The sequence below is a fragment of the Lonchura striata genome, chromosome 4A (genome assembly GCF_050655825.1).
Source record: "Lonchura striata isolate lonStrDom1 chromosome 4A, ASM5065582v1, whole genome shotgun sequence".
NCBI classification, from domain to species: Eukaryota; Metazoa; Chordata; class Aves; order Passeriformes; family Estrildidae; genus Lonchura; species Lonchura striata.
In genome coordinates this window covers 9,124,738-9,144,927 of record NC_140742.1, presented here as the reverse complement: position 1 = coordinate 9,144,927, position 20,190 = coordinate 9,124,738, and the positions used below count along the sequence as shown (strand labels likewise).

The window sequence follows — 20,190 nt, the reverse complement described above, 5'->3', positions numbered from 1 at the left end:
CCCGCCCCGCTCCCGCCCGGCCGGGAGGGCACCGGAAGCGCCGGAAGCGCCTCCGCTTCCGCCATGGCGCCCGCGTCCCGCTCCCGCTCCCCGCCCGCCGCCGGCTCCGAGCGCCGCGGCCGCCGCTCGCGCTCCCGCTCCCGCGAGCGCAATGGCCCCAGGCGCCCGAGCCACCGGCGGAGCCGCAGCCGGTCCCGCAGCCCCGGCGCGCCGCGCTCTTCCGCGCACCACGGGCACCACCACCACGGCAAATGGCCCGAGTACTACGAGAAGGAGAAGGAGGAGATCCTGCGGCAGAGGTGAGCGCCGGCGAGGGGCCGGGGCTGCCCCGCCGGGCCCCGCTCCGCGGCCGGGCCCGGTTCTGTACGGTCCCTCACGGGCTCCCCGTGCGTTCCCCGGGGCAGCCGGGACGGAGCTCGGCTGGAACGGGGTGACAGCTGCTACCGCCGAGCCTCTGCGGTGTGCGGAGCTCTGCTGCCTGACTGCCCCTGCGAGCCTGCTCCTTGCTCCGAGTTGTTTCTTACCCTTCCTGTAGCTGCTTCGGAAACACTAACGCGTAAGACTTAAAATGTTTGTGTGCTGGGTGTTGCAAACTAGGCGTCAGTGTCAGTGTTTTCCTTTACAGGAGACTCAATGAGAGAGAGAGAATTGGAGAACTGGGGGCGCCTGAAGTCTGGGGGCTGTCACCAAAAGTTCCTGACCCAGAGTAAGGCATAGTCTCTCTTCATGTTTTTTATAATATTAATTACATATCAGTTCAGTTTATAAAAATTCTTTATCCCTGCATTAGTCTTGGTGCCACAGTACTTGCTGTGTCAGTTCCTTTCTGAAGCAGCATAATGAGATTGCTATTTTTTCAACCAAATAATTCCAACATACCAATTATGCAGTACATTATTTATTGTAGATCAGGTGATTGTTGTGTTGTGGTTCTGACAGCAGTTCCCAGGCTAAATTATTTTTATAATATCTTTGATATTTTACTCCTTTGCAGGGATTGATTCAAAATATCTTTGATCATTTGTATACCTTTGATCTTGAGTACAACAAAACAGATTTTAAGTAGCAAACTGTTATTTTATTCAGTTCCGATGAGCACACGCCAGTAGAAGATGAAGAGGCAAAATCTAAGAGTAGTTCTTCGGATTCCAGCTCAGAAGGTATTTTGTTTGGCTTGCACAGCTTTTTCAAAAATGGGAAGCTACTGTGGCTTAGAATCTGCTGCTGCTTGCAGGAGGTTCCCTGGCTTAGATGGGTGGGAGTGGTTGGGATGGGCTCCAGCCCAAAGGAGAGCATTGCTTTGGGAAGATCAGGGAATACATATGGAACCGAGTGTTCTTTGTTCTCTAATGTTATGTTTAAAAACATTCCAGAGGAAAAGAAGAAAAAGAAGAAGAAAAAACAAAAGAAAAAACGTAAAGCATCCAAAAGAAAGCGCAGGAAACATTCTGAGGACAGCGACAGTGACTCAGAGTCTGAGCAGAACTCCAGTGGTAAGACAAGAGGGTCTCAGCTTGCAGTGTAGCCTCAGGAAATTGGATTTCTGAATTTAGCATCCACTGGGCCTCTCATGCCAGAGATCTCTTTGATATGTTCTCATATCGACTAGTACTGCAGGGACCTTTCTCCTAACACTTTCCCAGTATAAACAAGTCCCATCAGGATGTGTACTAGGGCATGCTGGAGGAGGCAGTTAGTGCTGGGAATAGGCTCAGGTTTAGGGTAGTGGTTTGGTTAATTGGTAGGGGTAATGGTTAGTATAATTCTTAGCAGTAGGGTTAGGGGAGTGGTTAAGCTTAGGGCTGAGAGAGTGAAAGAGCCTATAGCTCCAGGAGTACTGAGACTGGAAAAAGCATGCCAAGGCAATCCCAGCAAGGCCCCAACATTGCTGTTCCTACATCATTCTGACCTGGAAAACCCATATTATTGAGTTTGGGTTAGGGCTAGGGCTTAGGGTTAGGGTTGAGCGAGTCACAGGAACACTGGGACTCGAAAAGGCATTCCAAGGTGATCCCAGCAAAGCCCCAACTGTGCTGCTCCTACATCTTTCTGATCTTGACCACCACCCCTGGTGATGGGGTTAGGCTTAGGGCTAGAGTTGAGAGAGTCAAAGAGCCTACAGCTCTGTGAATACTGGGGATGTAAAAGGTATGCCGTGTTATTCACAGGGCAGTAAACTACTTAGTTATAATTAATAATTTATTTTTGATAATACATACACTTTCTTTTTTCAGATGAAGATAAAAAGAAAAGCAAGAAGAAGAAAAAGAAGAACAAAAAGTAAGTGTTGTGGTTGCTGTATCATTTTGGCTGCTGTTGCCTGGAGGGCAGCTCAGTTTTCTTTGCAGGCCCTGAGGGAGCCTTAGGTCATTTGCAAGAGCTGGCAAATAATATTATTTTGATAGTTTTTATTTAAATCTACACAATTGTGCAGCATAAACAACGTTCTGTAGAGCCACTTTCTAACACTCTATGAAAGTTAAAATAGAACATATATATTGTCTTGGCTTTGGTGTAAAGTGTTTTGTATGAAACAGCGGACAGCATTCTTCCTATAGGTGGAAGTTGCCTTGAGAAACTAATTATTTGAGTATGATTCCAAGCACCTTCTTTAATCTTAAATTTTGATAAATAGCATGTCTGTCTGGCTTTACCACAGGAAGAAGTATAAGAAAAAGAAATCTAAGAAGAGCAGGAGGGAATCCAGTGATTCAAGTAGCGAAGATTCCGATGATGAAATGCTTCAAGGGGATGATCTCTGGATAGAGAGATCAAGTAAGTTCACCTGGCTTTAAACTTGGATGGAAACTTCTTGATGTCCTTTTTGTGAATTTGTTGTTAGGTGTTGCTGACCTGTATAACCCTTCTGATAACAAAGAATAATGGATACAAGATTAATCTTCCTCATTATTTGATTGTTGCAGAAAATACTGAAGCTGATAGTTTGATTGGACCAGAGGCTCCCAAAACTCATGCATCTCAGGATGACAGGCCTTTGAAGTGAGTAACCAGCTCTAATGATACTTTGATCAAATAAAGTAAATCAAGTGTGAAAGTTACTGTTCGAAAGGGTTGTTGCAACAATAAGGCATGCAGAGGGAGAAATGCTGTGCCAGAAACTCACAGACAGAAGTTCTAGTGCTGCTAGGCTTTCCCTTGGCCTGAATTCGGGTAGAAGAGTCTGGTTTATGCTTTTTAGCCTTGATTCCTAGAAAAATCAATTGTAAGTGCCTTTATTCTAAAGATCTGCAGTATTGTGACTTCGTAGTGTCATTAGAATGAACTCGGCTGATAATTTGAGATGTCGTTGCTAGTGTTGCCATAAGGAAGAAACAGGCCAATATGTGGGAAAGAGTAAGTGTTCAAAAACACAGCTGTATACAGTAGAGAAGAGGGAAGTTGGATGTTTAGCTCAGGCTCTCTCTATCTGAAACTACTGAAAGCACCACTTTTGTTTTTTAGCTATGGACACGCCCTCCTGCCCGGTGAAGGTGCAGCCATGGCAGAGTATGTAAAAGCAGGGAAACGCATTCCCCGCAGAGGTGAAATCGGCTTGACAAGTGAAGAGATCGCTTCGTTTGAGAGCTCTGGTTATGTCATGAGTGGCAGCAGGTATGGTTTTGATGATGGCAGTGGTTCAGTGGAATTTTCAAGAACTGCTTTCTCTGCTGGCTGAACAGAAGGCTTCTTCCAAGCTTTACTTGCAAGCATGGAGGAGAAGGTGCTCTGCTTGCAACAATCTACACTAAACTCCCCATTGCTATAGATGGATAGGGAGTTTTTCAAGGACACTTTCTCCTCAACAGCAAAAGTTCTTTACAGGCAATACTCTTCTAATTATTTCAAATGAAGGGGTGCTTGTGTCAGGTGGATCAAAGGTGGTCTGTTTGGACAGCCCTGGGGATGTGCTGTCCCTTCAGCAGGAGATGGATTAATGTGTGAGAGGTTGGCTGCACTTTTTTCTCTATGATAACAGGAATCTCACTTAAATTTTGGTGAGCCAGCAGCTGACACCCTGGGGGTTGGGGAGGCTTTTAGCTGATTGCCTGAAAACAGACACCCTCAGAAATCAGTTCCTTGCTCTACCACACTCCTTCCTGGGAAGGTTAGTGTGAAGTTTAGATTATCTAGTTTAGGTATCTGTTTTGCTAGTTGGCAGGGTCAGCACAAAAGATTCAGATACCAGCTTTAAGGACTAAGTATAATTTGCTACAGTGCAAAACTGCAAATAATTACAAAGGATAAGCTGAGTAATACATCTAATCATTACCGCAAAAGATTGCTTAGAGTGATTATGAAAGATACATCACCAGTTACCCTGATGCTTTACCATAAGCCATATCTGCACATCAGCTGGGGAGCCCCAGTCACAGCAAAGGATTGGAGAACCACTCCTGGGAATTCCTATGTGGTGTGTCCACCTGTAGGCAAAGCCTCCATCTTCACTATGAGAGGGCCCAGCTTTTAGACTGTAGAACAAGCTTACACAACTTTTAGTGCAGGAACATGTGGTTTCATCCTCCTCTTGGGTTCTGCCCAAAGCCTGGGCAGGGCTCAAGGAGGAGCCAGGGGAGCTGGCTTTGATCATATACCTTCAAACAAGGCCAGATGTCTGATTTCATGCCTTTGTCTAGCTTCACAATGCAGAAAGATAAATGTATTCTTATCACATATTTCACTAATGATCATGGGTATTACCGGTAATGAGTGGATACAACTATAACATTTTGTGGGAAGGTTCATCTAGAGGTCAACTTTGGCTCAGGACCTGTTGTTCAGGCCTTAGTACTTCAGTATGTTTATTTAAAGCCCCTGAACACGTTCAGGCCAGCTGATGGCTGGAGGCTGTGCCAGGGCACTGACACCCCTGCCCATGCTGATGTACCCCGTGTTCTCCCCCACAGACACCGGCGCATGGAAGCCGTGCGCCTGCGGAAAGAGAACCAGATCTACAGCGCGGATGAAAAGAGAGCTCTGGCATCCTTCAACCAGGAGGAGAGGAGGAAACGAGAGAATAAGATCCTTGCAAGCTTTCGAGAGATGGTCTACAGAAAGACTAAAGGCAAAGAGGAAAAATAATGCTTCATTTGAGCTGTACTCCATAGCTTGCACTACATGGCAGCTAACACAGTACAGATGTGATTGAAGAAAGCTGCAGGTGCTGCAGTACCTTTCACCCAACAGGTCCAAGCCTCAGGTGTGGATTACTTGTGTCAAGGAAACAGAGTTATTTTCATCAGATTGTCTTGGATGGTTTGTTTACCATCTACAAGGAATCCCTGTAAAGAGAAAGGCTACAAGGCAGGAGCAGGCGGGGAAGATTAGAGGTGTCAATGTTCTGCACTTTGAATCCGACAAGCCAAAGGATCCCATGGGAAGGTTTTGTTACCTAATACCAAGAAGTGTGGGGTTTTTATGCCATTTATTTTTATTAATCATAGGATCACTTAGCTTGGGAAAGACCTTTAACAAGCTACTAGCACCAATAGCAAAAATAAAGGAACTCCTGTGTTCCTGTTTTGAGATCCAGGACAGTCCGCTATTTTTTCACATCTTTTAAATTTAGGTTTTTCCTCCAAACACTTGAGTTTGGTTTGTGATTCAAACCAGACGTGTATATATTTTGTAAATGAGTTTGTAATTTAATACAGATGGGCTTCAGTTGCTGTAGAGCAAGCAGATGGCAACTGAGGTGTGAAGTAACAGTAATAGGGTCTGATCTTCAACCACTGAAACACATGGTGAAGAACTAAGTTGCTTGCTTCTTTTTCTCCTATGTTATACATAGGCATCAGTGCAGTGGGGTGCAGTGATTGGAACCCCTGTATGCACACAGGTGGTAACAAGGATGTATCTTCCAATTTCTTTGAAATGCTTTTGTTTATGGAAGTGTTCTAGATTAAACCCTTGTTTTAACTCCTGTAGTATTTTACTTTGGTCTGTTTCAGCAGCATTACATGGCTTGCTTTAAACTCTGTGCTTGGAGGCTTTGCTCAGGTAGTGCTTATGTGGTGGTTATCTTTGATTCAACTGCATATTTCCAAACATATCTCTTAGAACTTCTTTTTTTCAAATGTTTTTTAAAACAAAATGGTTTTTAGAAATTGGTTCTTTTTTGTTTCCCTAATTTATTTTTCTTTGTTCCTCTAAGTCTAGCAGCAGAAATGTCTTGTATATTTGTATCAAGAAAATAAAAGTCCTAAAGTCCTATAATGTTTTCCCTGGAGTTCCACAGACCTGGCATTCACAAATCCTGCCCAGCTGCCTCTTCCCATTTACACCCTGGAACCTGGTTCCATCCTGCTGTCCCCACCCGTACCTGCCAGGGGCTGTCACACACAGCCAGCTGCCATGGCAGGGCATAGCTGATTTTGCACAGGTTCAATGCTTTTTATCTATCCACAAAGTAGAAATGCTGCTAAGGAAGAGCTTTTTTTCCTTCATCATGTTTATTTGGTTCTCCACAGCAGAGTATTGGTAATGGTGAATTGGAGCTGCTCATCGGGAAGCAAGTCTTTCTGCACACATTATTTTATTTTCAATGATGTCCTGAAGCCACTTTTCTCTAAACTGACACTGTTCTGGCCTGGAAAATGGAATAAAAAGGTAGATTGTAAGCATAATATTGAATCCAAGTTTGGCCAGATGAGAGTTGGCCTTTATCCACCATGTAAGACTATCTGCTGCAATAAAGACCCCCACCTAGACCCATATAAATCAGGAGAAATTTCTGAGAGTGCAGATGCCCACGGGTTATTCAAGCCTCTGGGGATGAAGCTAGTGATAAGCAGGATCATTTCACAGAGCCAGATTTTGACAACTACCACTCCTCTGCTATTATTGCAAACTTACTTGTATCGAGCTCCCTGTTTGGTTTTGGAATGGAAAAGCTTGCTAAAACAGAACAGTAATAACATTTACCTCCGAATCAGCCTGCTGGACTCCAGTCTGTAGAACACCTCCACAGGTGCAGTCTGCAACACAGCAGAGACAGGGCAGAGGCCATGTACAGCCCCTCAAAAAAACAGAAATTGTAATTAAGTGAGAGCTAATATTTACTTTAAAAATAACCTGGATATTTGGTTGGGGCAGAAGAGAAGATGCTGCTCAGGGACTGGCTGGACATTGGTTGGTGAGTGGTGAGAAATTGTTTTCATTTGCACAACTTGTCTTTCATAGGGTTTTCTCCTCAGTTTGTTTTTATTTTCCCCAATTTGTTGCTATTGTTTTATTTATTTTTTAATATTATTACACTTTTTTTACACTTTCAATTCTCCATAGTAGTGGAGAAGGAGTGAACAAGCAGGTCTGTGATGCTTAGTTACCAGCTGGAGGTTAAACCACAGAATAATATTTGGGGATCCATAGCTGTTAAGTAGAAACACTAAGGTTCAGTATGACTTGAACCTGGAGGTAAGAAGTCTACTCAGTGCAGTTTTATTTCTTTTTTTTCTCTTGGGTTTCAAGGAGTCATTGTACAGGTGCAAACTTCAAGCTGATCATGTAGGATCCTGCCAGATTCTGTTTGTCGAGTTTTGTTAGTCAGTGATTTGGGAACTAACCCAGCCTCCTGCTGTGTTTTGCTCTCCTTGCCAACCGATGACATGTTTCTTTTAGGCCACATCTAAACCTCCTGACATTTTCTGGACATGGCCAGGCATTGTCAGCATCTTCACAAGAGCTGCTGGCTCCTCACCAGCCTCTCCACTGTCCTGGCACTTTCCTGCCTCAGGAATGCCACTGTACTCTTGTCCCTTAAAGGACTAGTCCATGCACACCATTTCTGAGTACTTACATCAGGTTTGAATTTGGAGATCACTATAATGAAGTAGACACTTGCTGTTGCTCGTGGGATGGGTTTTCTACGTGTTGGGAGGCCCCAGCAAGCTCTGTAATGGTACCTCTTGCTGTTCTTCAGTTCTTCTTCCTCAAGAAATTCTGAGTGGTAAAGCCAGCTTTCATGAATGTCCCATGTCTGTTGAACAAACACATCACACTAAGACTCCCTATGTCTAGTAGAGCTGACTTGAGGGTGGTGCTAAAAAGGAACAGAGGTGCTCTTCTTTAATTTTTCATATTTCTTAACAGTGAGAAAGTGTGGCCTTCCTGAGTGGATAGAATTCTGACTCACAGAAATTAGTTCTTCAATTTGCTGCTGTCCTCTCTCCACTGTGAAGTTCTTGGCTGTGGTCCATGGGATATTTTTGATTACATGCTTGCTTTCTAAAACAGATAAAATGCTGACAATTCCTCCTGAAAAGACTCCAACACATTCTAGTAGAGCAAACACAATACCGTTCTCTTTTTCCTTGGCCTCTGGAAGACATTCCTCTGTGTTGTTTCTCTCATCTTCCTGGGGGATGTGATCTTTTTCCTCACTGGCAGCTTCTTCCTTTTCCTCGTCCATTGGCTTCACCTTCAGAGAGATAAACGCACAAACATCGAGCGAGCCCTGCTCTGAGAGCTGCAGGCCCGGTCTGAGGAACACGGGGAGCAGCGGGCAGCCCCTCACGGCCCCTGCTTCCTACCCCGGCCCTGCTCACCCCGCTGGGCGCTCCGGGGCGGCGGCGGCTTCTCCCCGCTGCCCCGGCCAGGCCGGCGGTCCCCAGGCGCGGCGGGGCCGCCCGGGGCGCTCCGGTCCCGGGGGTGTCGCAGCCCGGGGGCTGTGCCGGTCCCGGGGGCTGTGCCGGGCCCCGGAACTGTGCCGGAGCCCCGGGAACTGTGCCGGTCCCGGAACTGTGCCGGTCCCGGGGAGCTGTGCCGGAGCCCCGGGAGCTGTGCCTGTCCCGGGGGCTGTGCCGCTCCCGGGGGCTGTGCCGCTCCCGGGGGCTGTGCCGGCCCCGCGCTGTCCCCGCGCGGTCACCACGGCGCCGCTCCCGGCAGCCCGCGGCCCGCCCGGCCCGGCCCGGCCCCGCGGAGACCGCCCCGCAGCCGCGGGCTGCCGGGAGGGACGGCGCTGGGAGCAAGAAAACCGCTGCGGGATCCAGGCCGGTTCTCTGCTTGTCGTATTTTTGCCATTCTGGACAATTCGTCTGTGCTCTGCCGGGCAGGGCTCTGTCCAGCCCGGTGCACTGAGGTGCTGCGGGCTCCGAACAGCAGCGCTGGCAACACGCAGAGCTTCAGGGGGAAAGGATCACCGGAGAAGCCAGAAATGTTCTAACAGGTCACAGGGTGCTGAATTCCCAGCAGCTCCTCTTCCAGCATGACTAGAGGCCGTGGGGCAGGGGAGAGAAGCAAAGGTTGCCCTGCAGCCCCTGTTGCAACACAGTGAGCTGTGCCCCTGCAGGTCCATGAGGGAGCAGAGATCCACCTGCACCCAGGAACAACCCATGCTGGAGCAGGTGGACGTGCCCAGGCTGGGACCCCGTGGGAAGCTCATGCTGGAGCAGGCTCTGGCAGGACCCTTGTGCCCATGGAGAGAGGAGCCCACTGGAGCAGGTTTGCTGGCAGGAAATGTGACCCTGCTGGAGCAGCTGAATGACTGCACCTTATGCGTGGGACCCATGCTGGAGCCCTTCATGAAGAACTGCAGCCCATGGGAAGCACTCACACTGCAGAAGTTAGTGAAGGAGTCTCTCATGGGAGGAACCCCATGCTGGAACAGGGGAAGAGTGTGAGGAGTTCTCCCCAGAGGAGGAAGGAGCAACAGAAACATGGGATGACATTGACCACAACCCCCCTTCCCCATCACCCTGTGCAGCTCAGCAGGGAGGAGGTAGAAAATATCAGGTGTGAAGCTGAACCCAGAAGGGAGGAGTGGGGGGAAGGTGTTTTGATTTCTCATTACCTTGCTGTTATCTGACAATACATTAAATTAATTTCTTCAAGACTCATTTCCCTGTGACAGTAACTGATGAATGGTCTCTTCCTCTCCTTGTCTCAATTCATGAGCCTTTCAATGTATTTTCTGCCCCTGTCCAGCTGAGGACAGGAGTAGCAGAGTGGCTTTGGTGGGAACCTGTTGCCCACCACAGCAACACAAATACAAGGGCTGAACACATGTATATCTTTATTTAAGAGTTAAATCATTTTATATAGATACATTAATTTTTCAAAGCGTTGACACCTTAGTCTATGTTCTCCAGACCCTGAAAAAGAAAAAATAACAGCTATATTTGTGTCGTTCTTGCTACTAATGTACAACAGAGCATATCTGAAAATTCAGATTTTCAAACTACATTTAATGACCCGGGTCTTAATTAGAACAAAATTAAAATGCACATCCCCAGAGGCAGGCCAGCTGCAGGCACCGAGTGAGACCTGACAAGAGCGACCAGCGCCCACCTCGGGGGCCGTCCCAGAGCCGGGGGATGGCGGAGCAGCGCCCGGGTCCCGCTCCCCCCGGCGGTACCTGCCCAGCGCCCCCAGACCTGCCTTGGACACGTAGTACTTGTTGACTCCCGACAGCCGCCGGTCCCTCTCCATCAGGGTCCACTCGTAGGGGTAGCGGGCCACCCTCTTCTCCTGCAGGCACAGAATGTTAAGGCCTCGGGCAGGGCTCCCGAGGGAAGGCGGGTAAGAGGAGCCCCGGGAGGGAGGGATGCCAGGGGGATGCAGGGGACCGGGGGATAAGAGCGGCTCCGGTGGGGAAGCGGAGCCTCAGGCTCGCGGACCCCGGGACCTGCCGCCCCGCCCCGCGCTGACCTTGCCGCCGTGACACCAGCGGTGCATGAAGATGGTGGCCATGCCGGGGATGGTGAGGCAGACGCCCATGATGGCCATGCCGGGCAGGATCTCGTACCACATCCCGCCGCTGCCGGGGCCGGGGCCGGTGCCGGTTTCGCTGCGCCGTGTGCCGGGGCACTCCCGGCCTGCCCCGCGCCCTTCCCGGCCTGCCCCGCGCCCCCTCACAGCCTAACGGGCCCGAGCGGGCAGCGGCAGCGCCGCCGGAGAACAGTCCCTGGCAAGAAGTGAGGCCGTGCCCGTGTCCCGGTTCGGCCGGTAGCGCTCTCGGTTCCGGTCCCGGGCGCTGACCCCGCCGGGAGAGCGGCGGCGGGCGCGGTGCACGCTGGGAGCGGTAGTCCGGCGGAGCAGCGGCGCCTTTAATCGCGGTCTCGCGAGAGGCGGCGGCGGTCGGTGCGCGCGGCGCTGCCCGGCCCGGAGTCCGGATCGGGATCGGGATGAAGGAGGACAAGGAGAACGCCAGGCCCAAGGAGCGGCGCGGGGCCCCCGCCGCGCCGGGGGTTCTGCTGCCCGCGGCACCAGGCACGGGCCCCGCCGCCGGCACGGACGGCAGAGCCGGCGCCGCCGAGCTCGATCGCCTGGAGCGGCCCAAGGACAAGAAGGAGACGCTCAGCAAGGTGGGGCCTCCGCGCCGCCAGGAACGGCGCCCTGCCCGGTAACGGGGCTCGCCCTCTGTAACGGGGCCCTCCTCCCTCCGGTAACGGGGCTCCCCCTCTGTAACGGGACCTTGGCCCGCTCGCGGGGCCCCCCTGGGACGGGCCGTGTCGGGGAGGCGCGGTACTGCCCCGTCCCCGGCGCTGCCGCCGCCCTGAGCGCCGGTCCCGCCGTGCCGCAGGTGGTGATCCGCCGGCTGCCGCCCAGCCTGACGAAGGAGCAGCTGGAGGAGCACCTGCAGCCTCTGCCCGAGCACGACTACTTCGAGTTCTTCGCCAACGACTCCAGGTACGGCCGCCCGCGCAGCCCGGGCGCTCCCGGAGCCGCCGCTACCGCCAGCCGGGCCCCGGTGGCGCCGCCGCCCCGTCAGCCCAGCGCTCTCGGTTTGTGTCTCTGCAGCTTGTACCCGCACATGTTCTCCAGAGCCTACATCAACTTCAAGAACCAGGAAGACATAGTCCTCTTCAGGGATCGCTTCGACGGCTACGTTTTTGTGGATCACAAAGGTGAGTGAACGGCACTCGATGGATGTTGTTGCTTCCCTGCTGTCCATGCCGTGTGCTGGCTGAGTTTTGGAGGGGTGGGTGTGAGCAGCCACGTCTGACCTCTTTGGGTTTAGTGCCTCAAAAACACCTCCAATACCTCTAGAGCTCCGATACCTCTAGAAATATATGCATATCTATAGATCCGATAACATATAAATCCTTTAAATGAGCTGGCTTGCAGTTAACAGCACACTGTGTTTGCCATACCCAGCTGGATTCGTGCAGCTATAAATGTAGTGTTCTTGTCAGAAGATAACACTTTAAAGCCTGCTTGTCATGTGTTGCATTCTATTATATTTTGTCAAAAGTTGAGACTTGCCTCAGTTGTACTTACTTAAAGTATTCTTTCTTGCACGATGTACACAGAGTGTGTAGGATGAGGCCATTGTGCAGTGCGGTGCCACTGAGGTGGCAGACCAACAGTCATGGGCAGTCTGAAATCTAGCATGTCCTTCTTGTCAGCCTGTGAATTGGCTGGTTTGTTAGTATAGTGAGAGTGTTAAGGTAATGAGTTCTGCTGTCTTTAGAGTGTTTTTTTTTATCAAATGGTTTTCCAAATATAATATTTTTTTTATGCTGTGTAAGAAGTCTATTCAGTATTGCATATTTCTTGTGAGACTTACTTCCCTGCTTTAGATGTGGACGGTATGATCTATTTTATATCCATTTAATCTTTATGTTAATGTATTTTTTCTCTCAACAGGTCAGGAATATGCTGCAATAGTTGAGTTTGCACCTTTCCAAAAAGCTGCCAAAAAGAAGAGTAAGAAAAAGGATGCCAAAACTGGAACTATTGAAGATGGTATAACAGCGAGCTAGTTTGTTTTTGCATGTGTAGACTTGAACCTCTTAGCAGTAATTTGAATGTAATATTTTTACTGTGACACTATAGTTCCACCAATAGGATATTTGCTTAATTATATGCGAAGTTTATGAGCACTACTTTGTCAATGAGAAATCTATTAAATATGATTGTCCCAGACAAACATAATACAGCAGCTCATTTGAGAGCTGCTAACTTATGAAAAGGTGGCATATAAAAACCCAGCTGAAGTAAATGTAACTTAGCAGTGCATTATGCAAATACTTTTCATGCTACAGTATCTCTTCTTCCCCCCACCTTTTCCCTTTTTTTCTGTGTAGATCCAGAATACAAGAAGTTTTTGGAAAGTTACAGTGCAGATGATGAAAAATTAACTTCCACTCCTGAAACTTTGTTGGAGGAAATAGAGGCAAGAAACAAAGAGCTAATAGGTATGAAAATCTGTGTACTATAGTTACATTTTCCTAGATCACAAAGAAACAAGTATGTTTTGTAATTTGAAGCTGAACCTGGAGGAGACTGAATTCTTTTGTGTGCCTGCTTACTATTTGCTAAACATTTAAGCTAATATTATGCAGTGTGTTTTGTTCCCATGCTCTAAATTCTTCTGTAAGTATAGGTTTTAGATGACAGAGTTCCTTCCTGTTGAAGATGTTTGTTAGTCAGACCAGGTTGTGGAGTTGCTGCATTTCAGTGAAATACAGTGGCATACTTTAATGCACAGTGTTGTGATCAGTGATGTTCCATGCAGGCACAAGTTAAGAAATAGTTTTAAAAACACCACCAAAAATGACTGGGCTGCTCTTTTTAAGTCTCTTACAGGGATCTCTTTAAAAATGAGTGTCTGGGAAAACCCTAATGCAGACTGAATGTAGAGATAGGTGTGATGGATGTCCTGTTAGTATCCTAATGAAGTTTATAGAATCCTAGTAGTTGCCAGTGTTTGGAGATAGGTTTGGAATACTTGTTTCACTGGTGTATTGCTGTATGAGAGAGGAGACAAGCTGCTTCATGCTGCTTCACTTCCTGTAGAGCTCTGTTGTAGGTATTGCAGTATTGGATAAGGCAAGATAGTTATATTTGTTTTATCTATTCTCCAGCTAAAAAGACTACTCCTTTATTGAACTTCTTGAAAAATAAACAGGTAAGATTTACCTCCAGAATTTTCTTGTTGTTTGCAAGTACAATTTGCTCATTGTATGTTCTTATATTTCTGCCCTTCCTTTGAAGAAGAAGAAGCTTTTGACCCAACTTGTCAACTTCTGGTTCATATGTTTTAAAGGAGTAAAGTGTTGGAATGGTGGTGCTTTGTGTACATTCTGGTCACAGCAAAACACCTCTTTTTGCACTGACAAAACAGATTCCATTTTAGTGCTTCCATTTTTAGTGCAGTATGGCTGAGACCCTTGTAGATAATCTTTCTTCTAGCACATAATATTATTTTAACTTCTGCCAATGGAGAAAATCAGAGGTGGAGCAGATTTAATTAAAATTGTAATGATAAAGGCTGATGCTAGTGATGTATTTGAGCTTTTTTAAGACAGTAAAAATTAAGACAAGTAAAAAAAATATTGCTGCAGCATGTTCAGATTTACAACAACAGAGATGACAGGAACTTCTATTTTTTTCTTTTATAATAAAGGCAGTTTTGAGGTGAGTTGTTTGATGGCTTCAAGAGATGTTTTCTTCTGTGGACAGACACTATTTCTCTTTGTTTTTAAATACACAGAGACTGAGAGAAGAAAAAAGAGAGGAGAGAAGGAGGAGAGAATTAGAAAGAAAAAGACAAAGAGAAGAAGAAAGAAGAAAATGGAAAGAAGAGGAGAGAAGGAAGAGAAAAGAAGCAGAAAAATTGAAGAAGGTAGACAGATGCCCAGAAAAAGAAAGAGACAGATCAAAAGAAGAACCAAAGATTAAGGTCTAGAACAGTTCTTTATTATAAACTGTTACACTCCCTTTCCCCTATTATTTGTATATCAGTGTCAAAATGTACTTTGGGTATTGTGTGAAGAATCATATGAGTTTGGTGTTAGAAAATGACCAATTTTTTTGTATTATTCAGTAGTAGGCATTGTAAAGGTTTACATGCTGTAATGTTTCATAGTAATATTTAAAGTTTTTGTCATGTGACTGTTGTATATGCTGCGGTAAACAGGATTGTGAATTCACTATGGAATGGAGACTATTTTTAAGCTTTCTTAAACAGCCTGGTTTAGGAGAAAAATTCTAGTCTGTTGTGTGAATAATGCTTACTCATACACTCCAGCTTTAAGAAATACTGTGATTTGCAGTAATATTTCTTTAATGTTTACTTCTTACTGGACTGTGGTTCCTTTGATGCAATTTCGGTGTTGTGCCAGACAATATGTGTTAGAGTGAGCTTTTTAGTTGAGACTTCTGTTTTCTTTGTAGCTACTTAAGAAGCCTGAAAAAGATGAAAAAGACTTGGAGAGAAAAGAAAAATCCAAGAAACTGGAAAGAGAGACTCTGAGGGAGGAAAAAAATGCGAGTAGTGCATCTGCCAAACGATCTGATGGGGAGACAAAAGAAGAGAAGGCAAAAAAGTATTCTAGTACTTGCTATAAATATATATGTATCTATAACTTGTTTCCTGATTGTACGGAGGCTTAGGCTGCTCTGCCATGACCATGTTTTAAAATTCCTTTAAAATGCTTTTTCTCATATAAGGCATGAGCTGTGTTCTCTGTGCCAGCGCACATCCCCGTGATTACAGAAAGCTCTGTGAATTACCTGGAAATTCTTCATTAGTGGACAGATTTTAATATTTTTACAATTCTTTATAGGAACTCCACTAAGGAAGCCCATATGTAGGTGAATGCAGCAGGCTGTGAGCACTATCCTTGCAATGAGATAATTATTATAACCATGGCAAGAGGAGAGGTGTTCTCCAGTTACCAGTTCCTCTAAGTCTTGTAAAAAGTCAAAGTGGAAAATGTAATTCTCAACAGCTCCATGATCTGTTTGAAGTTCAGTTCTGCCATGTGACAAATACAGATAAGACAGACAAATTCAGATGTTTTTTCAAAGCCAGAAGAGACTCAGCCAGCTATGCAAGTAGGAGGCTGGGAAACTCTAGTGGTCAGTGTCCTCTCTGGCTTCATGCATGACTTGGGCTATCACAGCCTCCCAAGAGCTCCTTAGTACCTGCCAGTGTGTCATCTTCCTATTGCACATTTACACCACTATTACATTGATCTCCCAACTCTGTTTGATGAATATTTTGAGCTTAATTTTCAGTTTTGTTTTCACACAGATCAGAAGATGAGTGTGTAAAGGACTACAGGGACCGAGATAGAGATTTTGACAGAGACAGAGACTATGAGAGAGCACAGAGAGAGAAACTGAGACGCCAAGAAGAGGAGCGTCGGAGGCAGAAAGAGCGCTATGAGAAAGAGAAGGTTTTTAGAAGAAAAGAGGAAGAGGTGAAAAAGGAGAGAGACTTACTCAGAGAAAAGGGAAAGAAAAGTGATCTTACAGACTTTACCAGCAGCATGGACAAATCTGAGAAAGTAACCAAAGACGATAAAAAAGAGGATACAATTAAGAGGGATCGTATCAGAAACAAGGTGCTGGATTTCTTTAAATTCATGTGTTGATTCATAGGGATCTGTGGTTTTTAGGATAAAAGGGCTTCAAGGAAAATGTCGTTTCTCTGTTGAAACTTCTCCCTGTTCTGCAACAAACTCTGCCATTGCTAGGAATGTCCACTAAAATTTGCTTAACAGTGGTATTTCTTGTCACTGTGTAAAAACTAATCCAAGAAAACATGGTTTAAATTTTAAGACACTGATGCCTTTTTGTTTGCTGACTTGTGCCATGGGCTATCTCTTTAAGGTGTTGGTAGAGTATCAGTAATCTGTTTCTGTCTGCTGATCTTATAGGTGCCTGAAAATGCATCTCAGTAGGAGTGTGATTGAACAGGTTCCTTAAAATAGGAAACTGCAACTTGCAGAATATGACATGTCCTCTAGGCTCAAGAAATAATGTCTTGAGTGTAGTTTTATGTACTCTACAAAATACGTTTTTGCAGTATCACTGTGCTTGTTTTCTGTATCACTTAAACATTGTCAGGTACAAATGAAACTCAGGGTTTTGAAACTTTGAAGTTGGCCTCTCTTCTGAGACTGTGAGCTGAACTCAGCAGGAAGCTCATTACAAATAACCTCCACTATGAGCAGTGTTCATTGTGGTTTGAACAGGGATGTTGCTTTACAACAGAGACAACCTCGATTTGGGACAATTGAAATTACTTTACCACCACTGTGGAATAATTAAACTTAGCCTGAAAAGTTTGAATTTGAACCATTTCTAATACAATAGAAATTATGCCATAAGAACCCTGAGAGCAGGGAGTATGAAGGAATCTAAATAGTTCTGATTTATTTCAGGATCGCCCAGCAATGCAGCTGTACCAGCCCGGAGCCCGAAGCCGGAGCAGATTGTGTCAGTATGAAGACAGTGCTGCAAAGCCCCCAGATCAGGGAGTGGATAAGAAACAAGAGGGTGAGACCAGTCACACGAAGGAAGAGGAGTGACTGATGTGCCAGCCTTATGTGTTCTGACTGTCTGTGCAGCCAAAGAGCATGTACTACGCAATCCAGAAGTGCCTTCGGAGCGGAAAAGGAACAAAGGAAGAAAAGGGGGCATTGTGCTGTTGGATGTTTCTGGTTAAAGAACCTCAGTTGTAGATTCCAAATTTGAAATGTGTTCTCATTGTAATATTTTCAGTCATTTGAACTTATTTTCCCAGCATCTAACTACAGCAGAGAAGAGAATCTTTGCGAAATAGAAAGACTTTATGGCCTTAAGTTTGATAATAAATCAGTTGTGGTCAGGAGGGAATGACACCTGGGTCAAAAGCCAGAATTCTAAGGCAATTAGAGCCAGTGTTGGATGCACTCAAGCAGAGCGAGCTTGGAGTTGCCTGGAGTTAACACAGATGTTGCTGTGTTGTGTGGTGCTCCTGCGTGAGGCAGTGAAAGCTAAAGTGTGTCAGTGTAGCACTGAGACACATACACAGGCTGGGGTTGTTGAGGTACCAGTGGATAGGGGTCTTTTGGCACACAAGGAGCAGAACATCTGGCAGTGCAGTAACCATGTTAGGGAGGGAGAGACTGTCCTCTTCAGTGGTTCTCTGGATAAAGTAACTTAAGTTGGAGTGTATGAATAAGCTGGCTTAATAGTTGAATATGACTTGATAAATTCTCATGTAGTCTCCCTATATTGAAATGCTTATTTTAAATCAAATGTAGCTGGTTTGGGCATCCTGTTCTTTTCCAGCATCTTCCCTTCTCTCAAGTCTGAAACATTTCCGAATGTCTGCCCTCTCGGAACCGCTTCCTCTTGCCTCATAACTTGGAGTATTGTTTTACAGCCCAGAACGAGACTTCGCCAGTAGCAGTCCTCCCAAGCTAGCGAATTTTAGCCATAGCTGTTTTTTGTACTAAACCCAAATAAACTCGCACAAACTCGCTCGGCCGCCGCCGTCCCTCCCTGCGTGCGGGGCCGCCGGGCCGCCAGGGGGCGCGCGCCCGCGCCGCTCCGCCGCCCTTTCCGCCGCCTCGGACGCCGCCATCGCCGGGACGCCGCGCCGCTCCGCGCCATGGTGAGACATCCGCGGCCATCCGCGCCTCCCGCCGCGCCCCGAGCCCTCTCCCCGGCGCCGCCGCACTCGGGGGTCCTGGCGGGCGGGCCGCCGGGCGGAGCGGCCGCGGGGGAGCGGGAGGGAGCCGGGTGCGGCTCTCGCGGCTGGCCGAGGCCTGGCGGCGGGGCCGGGGCTGGGTGAGGCACTGACCGCTGCGCTCTTTTGCAGTCGTCGCACAAGACGTTCAAGATCAAACGCTTCCTCGCCAAGAAGCAGAAGCAGAACCGGCCCATCCCGCAGTGGATTCGCATGAAAACCGGCAATAAGATCAGGTAACGAGCTCGGCCGCTGCCCTCCGAGGAGCCGCGGCCGGCAGGCCTGGTCGGGCGGGCCGAAGGCGGGGGCTGACGGCGTCTGTACCAGCCCAGGCGCGGTTCCGTGGCCGTGCAGGGGTGGTAGGGGCCGGGCAGTGTGGGGCTTCCGTGCCGTTTTTTTCTGTAGTGGTTTTGCACCAGTGCTCTGCAAGTGTCCACTGACGTTCAGCAGTGGTACGTGTAAAGTGAAAACCCGAACTGTATGTGTGGATGATTTATTCCGGATTCTGTTGTCTAGTAGCTTCTCTGTTCCTGACGTTCACCTTCCCAATACCTGTTTTCTCTAATAGCTGCCCCTTTGGGTTCCTGCATTGTCAAGGAATGGTTCCCAAGCGTGGGTTCTCTGAGGTTCAGGGAGCAAAGGACTTGTTGGATGTATGGGAAGTCAGATTGATATTATTAAATGCTTGGCACCTGACTGTAGAATTAATTTGTCATAGTTCCTTGCTTTCCTCTTGTGTTTGTTCTCGAGCATTGTGCTTCGGGAAATGCTGAGTGCTGTGACACACTGGGTGCACATGGGAGTGGATAAGAATAAGGTGGTGGTGGCTGTGGATAAGATCAGGGTGGTGCCTGTCCAAGTGCTCCGGTTGAAAACTGCAGCATAGCTTTTTATCTCATACACTTCTTCATCTGGGCTTCTTTAAGGCAACAGGATTCCCTCTTCTCTTTCTCTCTTTGTCCTAAGCAGTGAGGAGAGCAACAGCGGCACTGGTTGGTTCAGGCAGTGACCCAGCACAGCATTGCTAGGTGCTGTTCCTGTAGCTGCTTCCAGCTTGTTTCTAGGCAGGATCAGTGGTGCGTGCACTCAGCTGGATCCTTGTCTTGCATGTGCCAGGTTACAGCTGGGTTCTGTTTTAGCTACAGTGCAGTACTCAAATACTTGACCATAGGGACAAAATCTTGGAGTTTGGTCTCCTGGCACTTGAGTAGCTGGGCCATGAGTTCTGTCCAAGCTTTGTGTTAAAGCAGGCTGCAATTGCAGCGCTTCCTGCTGTGGGAGTGCTGCCATTTTCCTGCTGAGAGCAACTCCGTTAACACTGTCTGTGGTTTCACCCGCACCATGGTGAAAGCATTTGTTCTTAACGTGGACAAGTACGTGCTCACAAGTTAATGTACTTTCATGGAAAAGATTTTTTCTATGTGCTGTTCTGCTTTCATGTTTAACAAATGTGTGTGTGCACTTTGCTTTTGTCTTAGGTACAACTCCAAAAGGAGACACTGGAGGAGGACCAAGCTGGGCTTGTAAAGAGAGACTGTCCCCTGGGAGCTCTAAGGAACATTGGTCTTTCTGTATCGGATCGATAACACCCTCAAGTCATTCCTTCTGTGGTGCTGGAGTGCAGTCCCCAGTGTGGGGTTTTTATAAGCTGGTCTGGGATGTTGATGTTAACTGGGAAAATCTTTGTATCTGAAACATGGAGACTGTGTTCTATAGTGTTCTTTCAGGCATCACCGTGAGCATTGACACTGCACAGGCTTACTAATAAACATGGACCTGAATGA

General features: G+C 47.3%; 5 protein-coding genes and 1 non-coding gene across 9 annotated transcripts; 4 read left to right on the top strand and 2 right to left on the bottom strand.

The window, feature by feature from the left end:
• The first annotated feature begins 28 nt into the window (after nucleotides 1-28).
• Nucleotides 29-6,213, top strand: NKAP (NFKB activating protein). Its single transcript, XM_021548508.3, has 9 exons — nucleotides 29-299; nucleotides 626-706; nucleotides 1,087-1,160; nucleotides 1,374-1,493; nucleotides 2,235-2,280; nucleotides 2,660-2,775; nucleotides 2,925-3,000; nucleotides 3,463-3,612; nucleotides 4,905-6,213. The coding sequence occupies exons 1-9, from the start codon at nucleotides 64-66 to the stop codon at nucleotides 5,077-5,079; spliced, it is 1,074 nt and encodes a 357-aa protein (XP_021404183.3). The 5' UTR covers nucleotides 29-63; the 3' UTR covers nucleotides 5,080-6,213.
• A 215-nt stretch (nucleotides 6,214-6,428) lies between these two features.
• AKAP14 (A-kinase anchoring protein 14) lies at nucleotides 6,429-8,741 on the bottom strand. 3 transcript variants are annotated; one of them, XM_077786620.2, is made up of 6 exons: nucleotides 8,544-8,736; nucleotides 8,296-8,416; nucleotides 8,132-8,223; nucleotides 7,796-7,975; nucleotides 6,922-6,974; nucleotides 6,429-6,586 (listed from the first exon to the last, which is right to left on the bottom strand). In XM_077786620.2, the coding sequence occupies exons 2-6, from the start codon at nucleotides 8,405-8,407 to the stop codon at nucleotides 6,499-6,501; spliced, it is 525 nt and encodes a 174-aa protein (XP_077642746.2). In that variant the 5' UTR covers nucleotides 8,408-8,416; nucleotides 8,544-8,736; the 3' UTR covers nucleotides 6,429-6,498. The 3 variants fall into 3 exon arrangements, with proteins under 3 accessions (XP_077642746.2, XP_085426813.1, XP_085426814.1); XM_085570687.1 differs by having other exon boundaries at nucleotides 8,132-8,416; nucleotides 8,544-8,738; XM_085570688.1 differs by having other exon boundaries at nucleotides 6,516-6,586; nucleotides 6,922-7,015; nucleotides 8,132-8,416; nucleotides 8,544-8,741.
• A 1,251-nt stretch (nucleotides 8,742-9,992) lies between these two features.
• Nucleotides 9,993-10,988, bottom strand: NDUFA1 (NADH:ubiquinone oxidoreductase subunit A1). Its single transcript, XM_021548369.3, has 3 exons — nucleotides 10,645-10,988; nucleotides 10,375-10,464; nucleotides 9,993-10,088 (listed from the first exon to the last, which is right to left on the bottom strand). The coding sequence occupies exons 1-3, from the start codon at nucleotides 10,744-10,746 to the stop codon at nucleotides 10,068-10,070; spliced, it is 213 nt and encodes a 70-aa protein (XP_021404044.1). The 5' UTR covers nucleotides 10,747-10,988; the 3' UTR covers nucleotides 9,993-10,067.
• Nucleotides 10,989-11,099: 111 nt separating this feature from the next.
• UPF3B (UPF3B regulator of nonsense mediated mRNA decay) lies at nucleotides 11,100-18,199 on the top strand. Of its 2 annotated transcripts, none has more exons than XM_085570681.1 (10): nucleotides 11,100-11,300; nucleotides 11,519-11,625; nucleotides 11,737-11,843; nucleotides 12,586-12,684; nucleotides 13,026-13,136; nucleotides 13,806-13,849; nucleotides 14,435-14,566; nucleotides 15,118-15,269; nucleotides 15,980-16,292; nucleotides 17,115-18,199. In XM_085570681.1, the coding sequence occupies exons 1-10, from the start codon at nucleotides 11,121-11,123 to the stop codon at nucleotides 17,259-17,261; spliced, it is 1,392 nt and encodes a 463-aa protein (XP_085426807.1). In that variant the 5' UTR covers nucleotides 11,100-11,120; the 3' UTR covers nucleotides 17,262-18,199. The 2 variants fall into 2 exon arrangements, with proteins under 2 accessions (XP_085426807.1, XP_021404043.2); XM_021548368.4 differs by having other exon boundaries at nucleotides 14,435-14,623.
• Nucleotides 18,200-18,278: 79 nt separating this feature from the next.
• RPL39 (ribosomal protein L39) lies at nucleotides 18,279-20,190 on the top strand. The gene is made up of 3 exons (XM_021548370.4): nucleotides 18,279-18,331; nucleotides 18,539-18,642; nucleotides 19,885-20,190. Exons 1-3 carry the CDS (start codon nucleotides 18,329-18,331, stop codon nucleotides 19,931-19,933), a joined length of 156 nt encoding a protein of 51 aa, XP_021404045.1. The 5' UTR covers nucleotides 18,279-18,328; the 3' UTR covers nucleotides 19,934-20,190.
• On the top strand, nucleotides 19,650-19,781 carry LOC116183664 (small nucleolar RNA SNORA69). Its single transcript, XR_004148331.3, has one exon. It is a non-coding gene; the product is annotated as a small nucleolar RNA SNORA69 (small nucleolar RNA).